This window comes from Tachysurus fulvidraco, chromosome 4 (genome assembly GCF_022655615.1).
Source record: "Tachysurus fulvidraco isolate hzauxx_2018 chromosome 4, HZAU_PFXX_2.0, whole genome shotgun sequence".
Lineage (NCBI taxonomy): Eukaryota > Metazoa > Chordata > Actinopteri > Siluriformes > Bagridae > Tachysurus > Tachysurus fulvidraco.
The window spans coordinates 14,901,152-14,914,039 of record NC_062521.1 but is presented as its reverse complement, the minus strand read 5'-3'; the positions used below and the strand labels follow the sequence as shown (position 1 = coordinate 14,914,039).

The 12,888-nt window shown below is 36.1% G+C and overlaps 1 protein-coding gene and 1 long non-coding RNA gene across 4 annotated transcripts in view; one reads left to right on the top strand and one right to left on the bottom strand.

Annotated features, from left to right (window-relative positions):
* Positions 1-3,841, top strand: part of LOC113639826 — a 5,242-nt gene extending 1,401 nt beyond the window's left edge. For 2 of the 3 annotated variants that reach the window (XR_007140394.1, XR_007140396.1), the window contains exons 3-6: positions 1,931-2,052; positions 3,222-3,308; positions 3,435-3,615; positions 3,701-3,841. This is a non-coding gene — a long non-coding RNA (uncharacterized LOC113639826). Of the gene's footprint in view, positions 1-1,215; positions 1,250-1,930; positions 2,053-3,221; positions 3,309-3,434; positions 3,616-3,700 lie in introns of all 3 variants that reach the window. The other variant, XR_007140395.1, reaches the window with a different exon arrangement.
* On the bottom strand, positions 270-12,888 carry pyroxd2 (pyridine nucleotide-disulphide oxidoreductase domain 2). Its single transcript, XM_047812442.1, has 16 exons — positions 12,704-12,888; positions 10,653-10,672; positions 10,477-10,570; positions 6,736-6,809; positions 5,755-5,910; positions 5,468-5,621; positions 5,228-5,289; positions 3,913-4,010; positions 3,693-3,834; positions 3,468-3,602; positions 3,286-3,358; positions 2,994-3,153; positions 1,893-2,047; positions 1,651-1,757; positions 1,323-1,443; positions 270-1,107 (listed from the first exon to the last, which is right to left on the bottom strand). Exons 1-16 carry the CDS (start codon positions 12,825-12,827, stop codon positions 1,040-1,042), a joined length of 1,743 nt encoding a protein of 580 aa, XP_047668398.1. The 5' UTR covers positions 12,828-12,888; the 3' UTR covers positions 270-1,039.

The window sequence follows — 12,888 nt, the reverse complement described above, 5'->3', positions numbered from 1 at the left end:
CAATATTTTGGAGTTCTCTTTTTAGCAATGTACATTCTTTTAATTAAAAGAAGAAGGTACTATCTGTGAACTCTGGACCACAAAAGTGCTTTTGCAATGATTGCTTAATTTTGGTCTCAAACGATTTGAGAACAGCAAACAGAATGCAGAATGTACAAGACACATGTGCTTACAAAACACTGAATGTATCCCAAAATAAGTACCATCAAAGTATTTTGTACAGCAAGTTCTTCCAGGTTGAGTGTAAATAATTCTATGCACACATATCCTCCAAGAGGCAATATTATTTTAATTCTCAATGGTAGAGTTTTTAAATTCAAATGTCATTCACAGACTAGCAACTCAAGTTGAAGGCAAACCCGGCATACACCCTCTTATTATACTCAATTGTGACAATCACGTATAATTATGTAAATCAATGTAACATATGCAACGTGACAATAGGCGTAACAGAGCATGATAAGTTATATGAGTTAAAAGATCATATGCAAAATGATTACTTTTTAAACGTTTCTGAACTGTTATTGAGTCATGCAGTAGAAATTAGTTAAAGCAGAATGTTTAGGAGTGTATGTGTGACATATACTTTAAGATACAGTATATGAATTGGAGGCATGTAGGCTTAGTATTTAGCACATTTGCTCACAACTCCAATTTGTGTGTTCTCCCCATGGTTCAGGGTTTCCTAACCATGTCCAAAGACATGGAACAGATAATTGTCTGTAATGTGTGTGTGTGGATTTGTGTCCTGTTTCTCCTTCCTGGGATGGACTTCAGGCTGCTTGTGACCCTGTGTGGGACAAGCAGCACAGAAAAAGTATGGATGCATTCCATGATATAAGGGTCTGCGTAGGTTGAACTTGCACAGAGAACATCAGCAGCAACAAGCCAAGTGCTTTGACAAAATGCTGTCTTCAATACTGTAATGTTTCAGAATTAATATTTTAATTTAACTCCTAGATGTAGTTTGGGATCTCAGGCAGCCAAAACTTCTTTGTTGTGTGGAAATTCATGCGTGTCAGACTTAGCTGACACTTGATCAGTGTTTAAAGTCAGCCAGGACACTCATGGCAGCATTCCATCCCGCAGAACCCATAACACCCCCACCTGTGCAAAACAAACACACACAGTGCACAATGAGGAGGGTATATAATCGCAGTCAAGATCATTTATCAGTGAGATTGATTTTAATTATGTCTTTTTTTGTTTTTCTAGGTTGGTACTGACATTACTGTATGCTGAATACAAGGTGATGGAGTTCTTTAAAAAAACAATGCATGTTAAATTCAAAAGTGAAGCATTTTAGCTATTCAGTTACAGACCTGGATGGCTGCCGCTGCCACACAGATACAGGCCTTTGACTGGGGTGCGGTAGTGTGCAATCGAGGGCAAAGGTCTTGCTAAGTAAAGCTGATCCAATGACATTGCACCATGGAAAATGTTCTGTGGTAAAAAAAAATAAAATTAATAATAATAATAATAATAATAATAATAATAATAATAATAATAATAATGCAAAGCAAACATAATTCTTTAAACACAGTATTAAAAATAAGGCACAATCTCTGAATGAACAAATCATTTTACATATTCATCTATTACTAGCGCTGACTGGAGTAAACTCATTAAGTGGTAATAAAATGAAAATACCCCTCCAGTGAGACCAAATTCCCTCTCTAGATCAGGAGGAGCCAAAATATCCTTGCCAACTACTGATTGCTTGAATCCAGGTGCATAATTTTCAACACAATCAAACACTGTAAAGACAAAAGAAATAAGAATAAAAATGATCAACCCAAGTCAAAATTGCACAAAGAGTAATAGTACAGCATATTTTTTAGTAGTATGTAGTGATTTACAAGATGTCAAACATGGGCATTTGAAAACTAGACCTGTATTTGCATATTTTTCCCTGTCCTCATCTGTCCAGGCTCGTCCCCCTTCTAGCCAATAAGGCGTAAACTGTGTGAAAAAAGACACCACGTGACAGCCAGGTGGGGCAAGAGTGGGATCCAGGACAGATGGTATAGTCATCTCGATCATAGGTCTGAGGTAACAGGAATACTGAATCATTATTATTACAACTTTACAGCAGATTTATATGATTACTAATTGTAAGTTGTGAGTTCAAATCTCAAGACAGCTACCGCCGGTGGGAGCTTAACCCTTAACTGCACATTTGTATAATAGTGAGCTAAAATCATCATCATCATCAGTCACTCTGTATAAGGGTGTCTGCCAAATGCTGTTAATATATTTTTACTGTATATACTGTACATGTTCATCACCTCTGAGAGGATATTTCATTTAGCTGCAGAAGCTGTGCGTTTGTCATTCTTAATCACAGCATGTTGAGGCAAAACCACCCTGTGTAAACAACTCAGGATAATGAAAATGACAGTACAACTGGCTGAATGGCATCATTTCGTAACACTGTAGTTGGGGTTATCACTGGAATCAGATTTGCATGTGTGACATAGAGTTTGCATGTGGTGTAGTCTTTTGCCCTGCGTTGCCCTTGTTCTTAAATCAAGAGTCAGCTTATCAAATGAGACTCATGTCTCAATTTGAGTTTAAAGCTCTTTGTCCTTTACAGCAGTGTATAAAACACAGAAAGTGATTCTGACTGAAAGTCATTCTGAAAGTGATGAAAAATGATAGGAATTTGACAAAGAATTAACCTAAACTGCAATTAACTGCAACATGTGTTGACGAGCAGTTGTAGAGAAAATTGTCACTTTAGCCATTAATGTTGTGGTTACAGTGGTTGAGGGTGTGCCATGAACAGCAGCTATAAGATGCAAATAATTTTCTATGGTGTGTCTGCAATATGCAAAATGAAGAGATTTCATTTACAGCTTAAGATTTGTAGTCATTCGTTATTTTTTAATTAATCCCAGCTGATCTCTTTTAATTCTATCATTTATTTGTAAACACTTATTCACCAATAATCAATAAACTGAAAGCACCAGTTTATGCACCAGTTTGCCAACCTTGAGGAAGGGCGTCCTTGCTGACCCTCCATATATGCTGCCTCTAATATCTCCACACTCTCACAGTTCAGATGAATGGAACACTGGTGATGTGGACCTGGACTTCCATCTGCAGCTGTATTAGGGGCAGCCAAGAAATTTGGGAGTTTGTCCATAGCCACTGTAAATTTACAAAGACAATAGACAAATGTGTTATACGTTTGCTTTGACATCTTCTAATATTCACAGATAATGCAAGATAATACAGCACATGCATTTTGAGGGCCCCAAGAACGGAAGCGGATGCACATACCATTAATTTTGGTCACAGGAGAGGTATAGTCAATCTGATCGATAGCTCTAATAAACTTCAGAGGAAGTGCATCCTATAATCAGACAAGGATTATATGGAAATGTAACAAACTCAGTCATATCTATTAATCTACTTTTTTTTCCCCCAAGCAAAACCAGCAGTATTTTTAATAAAAACGTTACCTGTGGAGTAAGATGTTTGAAAGTTACATAGGGGGTAGCATTGGACAAAACCACTTTACTGTGAACTTCAGTACCATCTTTCAGCACAACTCCATTGGCAATATGATCTGGTCCAATCAGCACTTGACGTACCTCCTAAAATTCAAAGGTATCTTCAATACCTAGCAACAAAAAAAGCCTACAAAACACTAAAATTTGGCACAGAGACTCACTTCATATTCTCACCTTTTCAGTAAAGATATCTGCACCAAGGGAACGTGCAGAGTTAGCAATGGACTTGGAGACACCACCCATGCCCCCTTCCACATAACCCCAGGCCCCCATCTCCTTTTCCAGCTCACCCATAATGTGGTGCAAAAGGACATACCTGCAATATGTTGTGCATTAGATAAAAGCAAATAAACTTTGGTGCAAAATGAAAGTCTCCAAAGCAGCATACACCTACCCACTACCCGGGTTGTTAGGGCTTGTATTAGCTCCTATCACAGAGTCAGTGGCTAACGTTGCTCGAAGTGGCTCAGACTCAAACCAGTGATTTAAAACCTGTGGATGATCAGAAAAATAATAAATAAGATAATAGTATAGTTTATTTATTTGAAATGCAAAATAATTGATAGCAAGAGGCAAAAAAACAAGCCCTTTCCTGATCCCAATCACAAACCTATACATGATAATCTATGAGTGAGTGAGTGAGTGAGTGAGTGAGTGAGTGAGTGAGTGAGTGAGTTCTATCACAATTCTATCACACTTTCTTTCAGACCTATTGGTTAATTTTGATAAAGCATTAATTGTAAAAGATTTTAACATTCACATTGACAATACAAATTATGCTTTAGGACTTACTAAACTCGTTTGGGCGCAAACAAAACACCAGTAGAATATTCATACCTCAATGTGACCACAAAAGATAGATTCACAAATAACCTGCCCGATCTAGATCAAAAGACTAACAGCACAGGCACTATCTTCACTAGCATATCAGACACTGTTGTCCCCATCCAATTAAAGAAGTTTAGAGACAAAACACCTGCAGCATGGTATAACAGTCATATTCACGCCCTTAAGAGAGCAACCCATAACCTCGAGCGAATGTTGAGAAAAACTAAACTAGAGGTTTTAGGAACTGCACACAACAACAGTATGTCCAGTTATAGACAGGCTCTAAAAGCTGCTAAGGCTGAGCACCTGAGCAAACACATAAATAATCAAAACAATCTCAGGTTCTTATTTAGCAAACTGGAAAGATTAACAGAAAATCAGATATCTGAAAAGTGCATTTCATCACAGTTTACTAGTGAGGACTTTATGAGACTCTTCATTGATAAAATTGAAAGTATCATGAAGAAAATAGCGAATTTTCAACCCCTGACAGCATCTTCTGATCTAGTCTTACCTAGAGCTCTACAACTACAGTGCTTTACAAGTATAGGACAGGAAGAGATAGAGAAACTTATTACTACAGCTAAATCAACAAAATGTTTGTTAGATCCCATTCCAACTAAATTACTGAATGTAGTGTTACATACAGCTTTTTATTATTAACTCCTCTTGTCTCTATTTCACGTCCCTAAAACCTTCATGTTAGCAGTAATAAATCCCCGCCCCTCAAGAAGAAACCTAATTTAGATCTTAACAAACTGTCAAATTACAGACCCATTCCAAACCTGCTTCTCCCATTTATGTCTAAAATATTAGAAAAGAATAAAAAAAATTGACCATAAATTTGCAAAGTATTTATTTCATATAAATAATCAGCTGACCTTTATTGCTGGAGCTGTAATTAGTTCATAGAATTCTGGAAAGTTTTTTCCTAGTTTTAGCCCTAAAAACAGATACACGACAGGACACATTTAATTCATATCAAAATAAACAATAGTTGTGTACATTATTAAAAACTATATTTACTCCACATTTGGTATCCTTTTAAGTTGAATACATAGCTTATACATTTAAACAGAATTTACTTTCTACTTCATTTTTAAAAGTTTGAGATGGTATACCAGATTTTATTAATGGCTTCAAGTTCCTCATTGCTGAGATTCTTTTCTTCAAGGATCCCTCAGTAATTCCCAGAACATCTACAGGTGGTGCATCAAGGAGTGGGTGAATTGCACACGCAAGCTTCTCCAAATGTGCAACATACTCAGGGTAAGCCTTTTGGCAAGAGACATTTATAATGTGTCAACAATAACCATCATCAAATCCTAGTATTTGAAGGAATATAAATACAAGATCACATGAAACACATACACAATAAATTATTGATATATTATAATTTGGTATAAACCTTTGCATCTTTCACTGAGAATTTTCCAATCTCTTTCTGATTCCTTGCTAGATTACTGCCTAGTAATAGTGAGCGAGGAGGCTGCCCCCTGAACCCTTCCTCCAGCATGGGGGTAAATGCATGGGGATCCCTCATGTACACCTTCAGCCCATGTTTCTGCACAGTTAGAAAGGGGAAGGAAAGCATATTCAACATTTTTACCACCCATTTTCATTCTACATAATTGATAGTTGAGCCATTTAATGTCCATCCAAACACATAGAATTCCAATAACAATAATCCTTTCAGTATCACAGAATTTTTTTAAGCCAAATCTCCCACTACATTTAGATATATCAGACAGACTGTAGTCAAAAATATACTTGGTATTAATTTTAATTCAGAAAAGATTAATTAGCAGCATTCTATAACACACGAGACATTAATATGTGGGGTAGTTTTTGTTGCCATAATGTATTTTGAACTCTCTCCTTTAGGAACCTATAAATATTCTCAACAAATTGGCCTGTATGTCTTTATTTCTTTTCTAATCCTGCCAATGGAATATTCCAACAGAGATGATCAGAAGACAATTGTACAAATGTGATGGAAAAAACAGCCGTGTCTAATGATAAACTTTGAGAGAAGGATAAGGTGATGGTTATAATCAAAGTGACTGCACATTTTAGGTTATAATACGCATTAGGTTACAAGTTTAGAGAGTTACGATCATTTGTTTTCTAAAACCTGTCAGCTCAGGATTATATTAAAGTTAGGATCACTTTACCTGACATAATTTAGTCGACTTTTTACACTTTTGGAAGCATCCAGATATTAATAAGCTATTATTTTATTTCTGATTACGATACATACAAAAGAGAAATATATTACAGTTTAATGGAAGCTACAGTTTTCAAATCTATGTAGATAATACAAAGCTGAACTTTTATCATGTAAAAGGCAATCACACACCTGAATTGATATATTAAACAAATACTACACCTTGAGCTCTAGATCCTGATAAATGTGCGGGCGGAGTAAACTGAGTAGATAGGAGGCCCGGGAAAAATGAAAGCCTAGGAAGTGTGGAGAAAATGTAAGTTAGGACATTTCAATGTAGACGTTGTCTTAATTTTGAAAGAATTTACAATTTATCTTTTGGGGTATTACAAATGCTGATCATAACATGTCTAGGCTATGTTTTATGCTACTGGTCATTCATAAAAAATAAAACCTTTATCTGCCATATGGAAAGTTCTATATAAGTTCTATTATAACAATAAACTAATATCACACTTTAATCCATCTTGAAATTATATACAAATGTAATAAAATATGTGTGGTGGTATGTTATATTATTCTTTAATCGTTTGAAAGATGAACGTGGGGGAGGTTTCCAGAAATCCAGAAAAAGCATAATAAAGCTTTGGATAAGAATCGTAAATGTAAATAAGCATCAAGCCTTCTATGGTCCATGTGAATGTTAACTGTGTGGCACCATAGAAGGCTCATGAATTTACTCTGGAATTAATTCTGAGATACAGACAAAGAGGGATTGTTTATTCTAGTGACTACACAGCTACAAATCAACCATGCAAAATGTCAAAACTGATTCATGAGAACAAGAGAAACAAACAACTTGTTTTTTTCCTTGTCAGGGTCATTTACGGTTTTACACCACAGATGGCCAATCCATTGCAGGGCATCTCACACGCGCACACACAGGCATGCACACGCACACATGCACGCACGCATTCACACGCACACACACCCCACACACCTTGAGGCAATTTTAGCATAGTTAAAAGGTGTGAAGCAACCATAGAAGCTTGAGGAAACCCACATGGCACAAACAGAGACATACTCAAAGGTTGCTCAGGTTTCAGAGGCAGTACCTTGCGATCAGTATTAAACCAGGGAACCTGGAGCTATAAATGCAGAAGACTAAAAAGATTTGCTTCATCAGTGCTGCCAATAAATGTTATTTAAACTCAACATGAACATGATATGACACCAAAATCTGGAGGTTTAATCTGGCATCAGACCAAGTAAACGTGCCATGACATCATTATATTAAAGTGATAGCTGGTTTGTTCAGAGATGGTTGTTTCAGTTTTAAAGAACTTATGTTCATGTGATGGCAGTGCCATGAAAAATAATGCAGATATAGGTCAAGAGCTTCAGTTAGACCAGATGATGTGTTTCTAATCTTCAACTCAGTTTTCCACAGAACCTGTGCCCATAGTGGTCTCAGATTCCTGTTCTTGGCTAAAATGAATGCTGTTGTAGCTCATCCACCTCAAGTGTTGTGTGTTGTTGTCTGTTTTGACATACTTTTCTGCTCACCATAGATTCAAAAAGTGGTTATAGCTTTTCTGGAACTAAAACCTACCTGGTCATTCTCCTCTAACCTCTCTCAACAACAAGCATTTGTTCTCCATTCTGATGTTTTATGTAAGCATTAAGTGAATTTCAGGCACTCCAATATCCTCTTCCTCATCAACTTCTTCTTCATTCTCTCTTATACTAATGATTCAAAAATGTGTACAATTAATGTGTTATTAAGAAAAGGTTGATGGAAACCCTTTATACAGATAATATGAACATGTTATGAACATTGCTTTGAAAAAAACTACAGAAGCTTAAACAATACATATCTTGTTTTTTCAGAGCAAGTGTATACAAACATTTGACTGGTTCTATAGCTCCTGCATTCATCCAAAAACTCCAGTCACTCTTACAATATGGCAGATTTAGGCCATTGAAGTATTTCTTCCAAAAATTAAACATTGCAAGACATGTTTGGCATCTGATATTTGGTGCTTCAGTTATAACCGGGGATATAAAAAGACATGGACCAAAGTCTTAAGGTGGAGTTATTTTGTTGTTTAACAATGTCACGTACTGTGGTCATTTAGATATAATTTAAATATAGTTTTCATGATGCAAAACTGAGAACAATAAACCTCCCTTATTTGGTAGTAATATTAGACTTATAGCTCCAATGCAAACCTAAAAAAACAGTAAAATTCTGACACCAAACCAGTTGGGGATAATCAACTACTGAACATTTGGCATATTGAATCCATCCTCTGCACATCTGTAACTGTTTGGTTCAGCTCAGCCACCAAATTCGACCTCAGAAGACTACAGAGTATAGTCCAGACTGCTGAGCGAATCATTGGCACAACTCTCCCTGCTCTCCAAGACCTGTACTTCTCCAGAGTGAGCAAAAGGGCAGAGTTAATCACTCTGGACCCCTCACATCCAGCACACTCACTCTTTGAACTGTTGCCATCTATGACCAGACATAGGAACAGTTTCTTCCCTCAAGCAATCCATCTGATGAACAAACACCATGGAACAAACACACACCACCTAATATTTGTACTATGTATACCTCAATTGCACATTTCATATTTGCACATCTGTACATACATACATACTGTACATATTGTCTAAATGTTTACTGTTTACTTCAACTGCACATTTCACAATTGCACATGTGTACTGTACATACAAATTGTATAGATTGTACACTTCAATTGCACATTTCTCACACTTGCAAATTTGTACATACAAATTGTCTATATTTGTATATGTATATTTCATATGTATATTTCAACTGCACATTTCACACCTGTAAATGTGTACATACAATTCCGTCTATACTGTATATGTCATTCTGTTACACTGTGGAGCTTCTGGCACTAAAACAAATTCCTCGCATGTGAAAACATGCCTGGCAATAAATCTGATTCTGATTCTGATTCTGATAATATAAACATACATAAAATATACATTTTAATTCTAGAATTTTAATTCTAGGATCTAGCACTAGGATCTAGGATCTAGTACTGGGCCTCTTTCCATCTTCACTGTCTTTATGCACACCTTTTTTGCACTGACACTTTAACTCTGGACTGTCACTGTCGCTTTAACTCTGGACTTGCACAGCACAGTGCCACTTTATACTATTTACACACCATACTGCACCTGAACACTTTAATGACAATCTTTAAAAACCATACACATTTATGTATATGTATATACATTATTTTCCACTTATACTTATATTTTCATATTTTATATAGTTTATAACTCCGTCCAGGGTGTATCCTGCCTCGATGCCCGATGACGTCTGAGCACAGGCTCCCCGTGACCCGAGAAGTTCGGATAAGCGGTAGAAAATGAACGAACGATGATATAGTTTATACTTTTTTTTATTTATCTCCTTTTGGTTTTGGTTTATTTTTTATCCTAAATTGCATTCCTTTTTTATGCTTATATACCGGACAGATGCAAAAAGCATTTCACTGCGTTGTACCCTGTATGTATGTGACAAATAAAATTTGATTTAATTTGATTTGATAGTCAAACCTCTTGGCAGTGGTATTCAAACTATGAGGAAAGTACAGTAGAACTAACAGGGAGTAAGCAGAAAGAACTTTAAGCTTTTTGACCATTTAAGCACTCTTATTTAAGCACTCTGCATATACTTTAGTATAGGGACATAATAAATGTTCTCATAGAGTTTGTACATGGCTACAAACAGAAGAATGCATGAACAACCATTATCTTAAAGCCGTTAAAATATGTCTGGTCGGAAAAACTGGAAGCACAAAAATTTCAAATGCACACTTTGGATTGGAAAATGGGAAGTTTCATCAATTTTGAATGATTTGTGAGATTATTTCTGTGCATTTCATAAAGTCCAGAAACTTTGTGAATCTCTGTACCCACCTGGAATGATCTCTTCAGTCACTGCAGCTCCACCAAGTACATGTCTGCGCTCTAGAACTGCTGTTTTTAAACCTCCCTTCTGGAGATATGCAGACTGAAGAACAAGATTTATCATTGTCCACAGTTCAGGTAAAGCTCATGTTTGATATGTTACATTTACACCAACAGCTACTTACAGCAATCAGTCCATTGTGCCCTAAGTAAAGAACAGAAAGTTATGGTTAGAGCATTTGACCATTTTTGAGTTCAACTGGGTATTAATTTTCTCTGCTTTCAGGGAAGTGTTTTCCAAGATGATAATTACTTTATTTAACGTGTGTATTCTGAAATCCATCGTTATTCATTAAGGACTTTGTCATTCAGGGCCAGTTGTTCAAAGGTAAGCTGATCGGATTTTGGTTATCGGATTGGATCAAATCTTGAAAATGGGTTGTTCAAAAGGTAAAGAAGGAATCTGAAATCCGATTAGATTACGAAATATAATAGTTTTTAATCTGGATCAAACCTTCAGTTTGTGTTGTTCAAAACTTGTCAGTAGGATTTGGATAACTTTGATCCAAAAAAACAGGATCATCCTGATCCCAACAGGGAGTAGGATTTCAAGATGGATTCCAGGAGGAAAATGTAGTAAAACTTTAAAATGTGTACATTTGTATCATTTAGTGTATATACTTTTATCGAAGCAAAACTTCAAAACAAAACTTCAGATCCGCCTCCTAAAAGCAGAGCTTGGAAATGCTGGTCTCTCCTCCTCAGTTGAAAAAGAACATTCTTTATTTTGTCAACTATTGGACATTTAGTCATTTTATTTTTTAAGACATTTTCAAAATATCCACAATGTATTTGTTAATGTATATTTATTTTTTATGACTCAGATGAGGGGTCATAAAAGAAATTATGAATGGAAGTGGATGTTATTTTTGGGTTTTGGCTCAAAATAAAAAACTCTTACAGTGACCCCATGTTGGCTGTTCTACCTGTTCTTTACATAGCTGGTAGCCCACGTTGTGATTTGTTGTCCCATTTAGAGCACAGGTAATTCGGATTTGGTAATCATGAAAACGGTGGATGTGGATCAGGGTGATCCAATCCAATGTTGCTTTGAAAAACCGGCGTACAAGTAATACGGATTACCTGATCCTGAATAGAAAAAAATGGGATTTCCAAATCCGGATCATTTTGACCCAGATTAAATTTTTGAACAACTGGCCCTTAGAGCTTGCGTGCAGTTCTACTTCAAAAAGACAGAGGGAGCCATTTTAAAAAAAAAAGAAAGAAAAAAAATCCTCGGCCATAAAGAATGAATGAAACAAACAGCTACTGTTAACCAACTAAACAGTATTGTTTGTTGTTTGCCGTGGTGTAGTGGTTCGATTCCCTTCACTACTGGTCGTTTTGATGAATCGTGTTAAATGTACAATAACAAACTGTGTTATTTATAAATAAATAAATAGATAGATAGATAGATAGATAGATAGATAGATAGATAGATAGATAGATAGATAGATAGATAGATAGATAGATAGATGGATGGATGGATGGATGGATGGATGGATAGATAGATAGATAGATAGATAGATAGATAGATAGATAGATAGATAGATAGATAGATAGATAGATAGATAGATAGATAGATAGATAGATAGATAGATAGATAGATAAACAAATAAATAAACAAATAAATAATAACTTTTAGTTCATATTTCATTTGAGATAAAAATGTGGACACGTTTGAATAGTTTTGGAATTTTTTTTTCTTAAAAGGTTTGTTCATTAAATGAATTTATTTCAAATCTCCATTTCTATTTCATTGAATAGCATTACATTAACACAGTTTGGGTTGTATAGCCAACATGTTTTGGTTGTGTTTTCTAAAAACCCTGGAATAAAACTAAACTTATTAAAACCCCCTAAAACCCGAACTTTGCCTTTAGTCCAAGATCCACAAGCTGTAAAAAAAAAAAAAAGCAAAGTTAACCATACACTCTGATACCATACAGTAACAGTAGGGTTACTGTAATACTAGCCAACATACTCCACTCTTTGAAATATTCGTTTACCATCCACTATTTATAAATACTGTGTCCGCGTTTGTTGCTTTAAACGTGTTGCATAAATAAGAAGTGTACAGAGTGAACGTGTTCTAGGACCCAAGCTGTGCACACAGTGTGCATGAAGCTCACATCTCTTTCCAGGCGTTACAGTAGAAGTGCACAACATTACTAACCTCCACCGATTATAAGCGCGTCATATTGGGACTTGAGCGCGGTGCTGTGGCTGAACCTCCACCCCGTTCCAACGGTGCCAAGCGCTGCTGTGGGAAAGTGACAAACTCGCAGAGCTACAGCCATCGCCACAGACAGAGATTTCTTAAACCGACCTTTAGCTGTACTCTTGCTCTGCTTACTCTAC

Excerpts from the sequence above, each read along its gene's own strand:
- pyroxd2 (XM_047812442.1), bottom strand. The coding sequence starts at position 12,827 with ATGGCTGTAGCTCTGCGAGTTTGTCACTTTCCCACAGCAGCGCTTGGC. Across the intron at positions 6,810-10,476 it reads GACTGAAGAGATCATTCCAG|GCTTTCATTTTTCCCGGGCC; the intron begins GTGGGTACAGAG and ends CACACTTCCTAG. Across the intron at positions 3,154-3,285 it reads TCCTGTGACCAAAATTAATG|TGGCTATGGACAAACTCCCA; the intron begins GTATGTGCATCC and ends GTAAATTTACAG.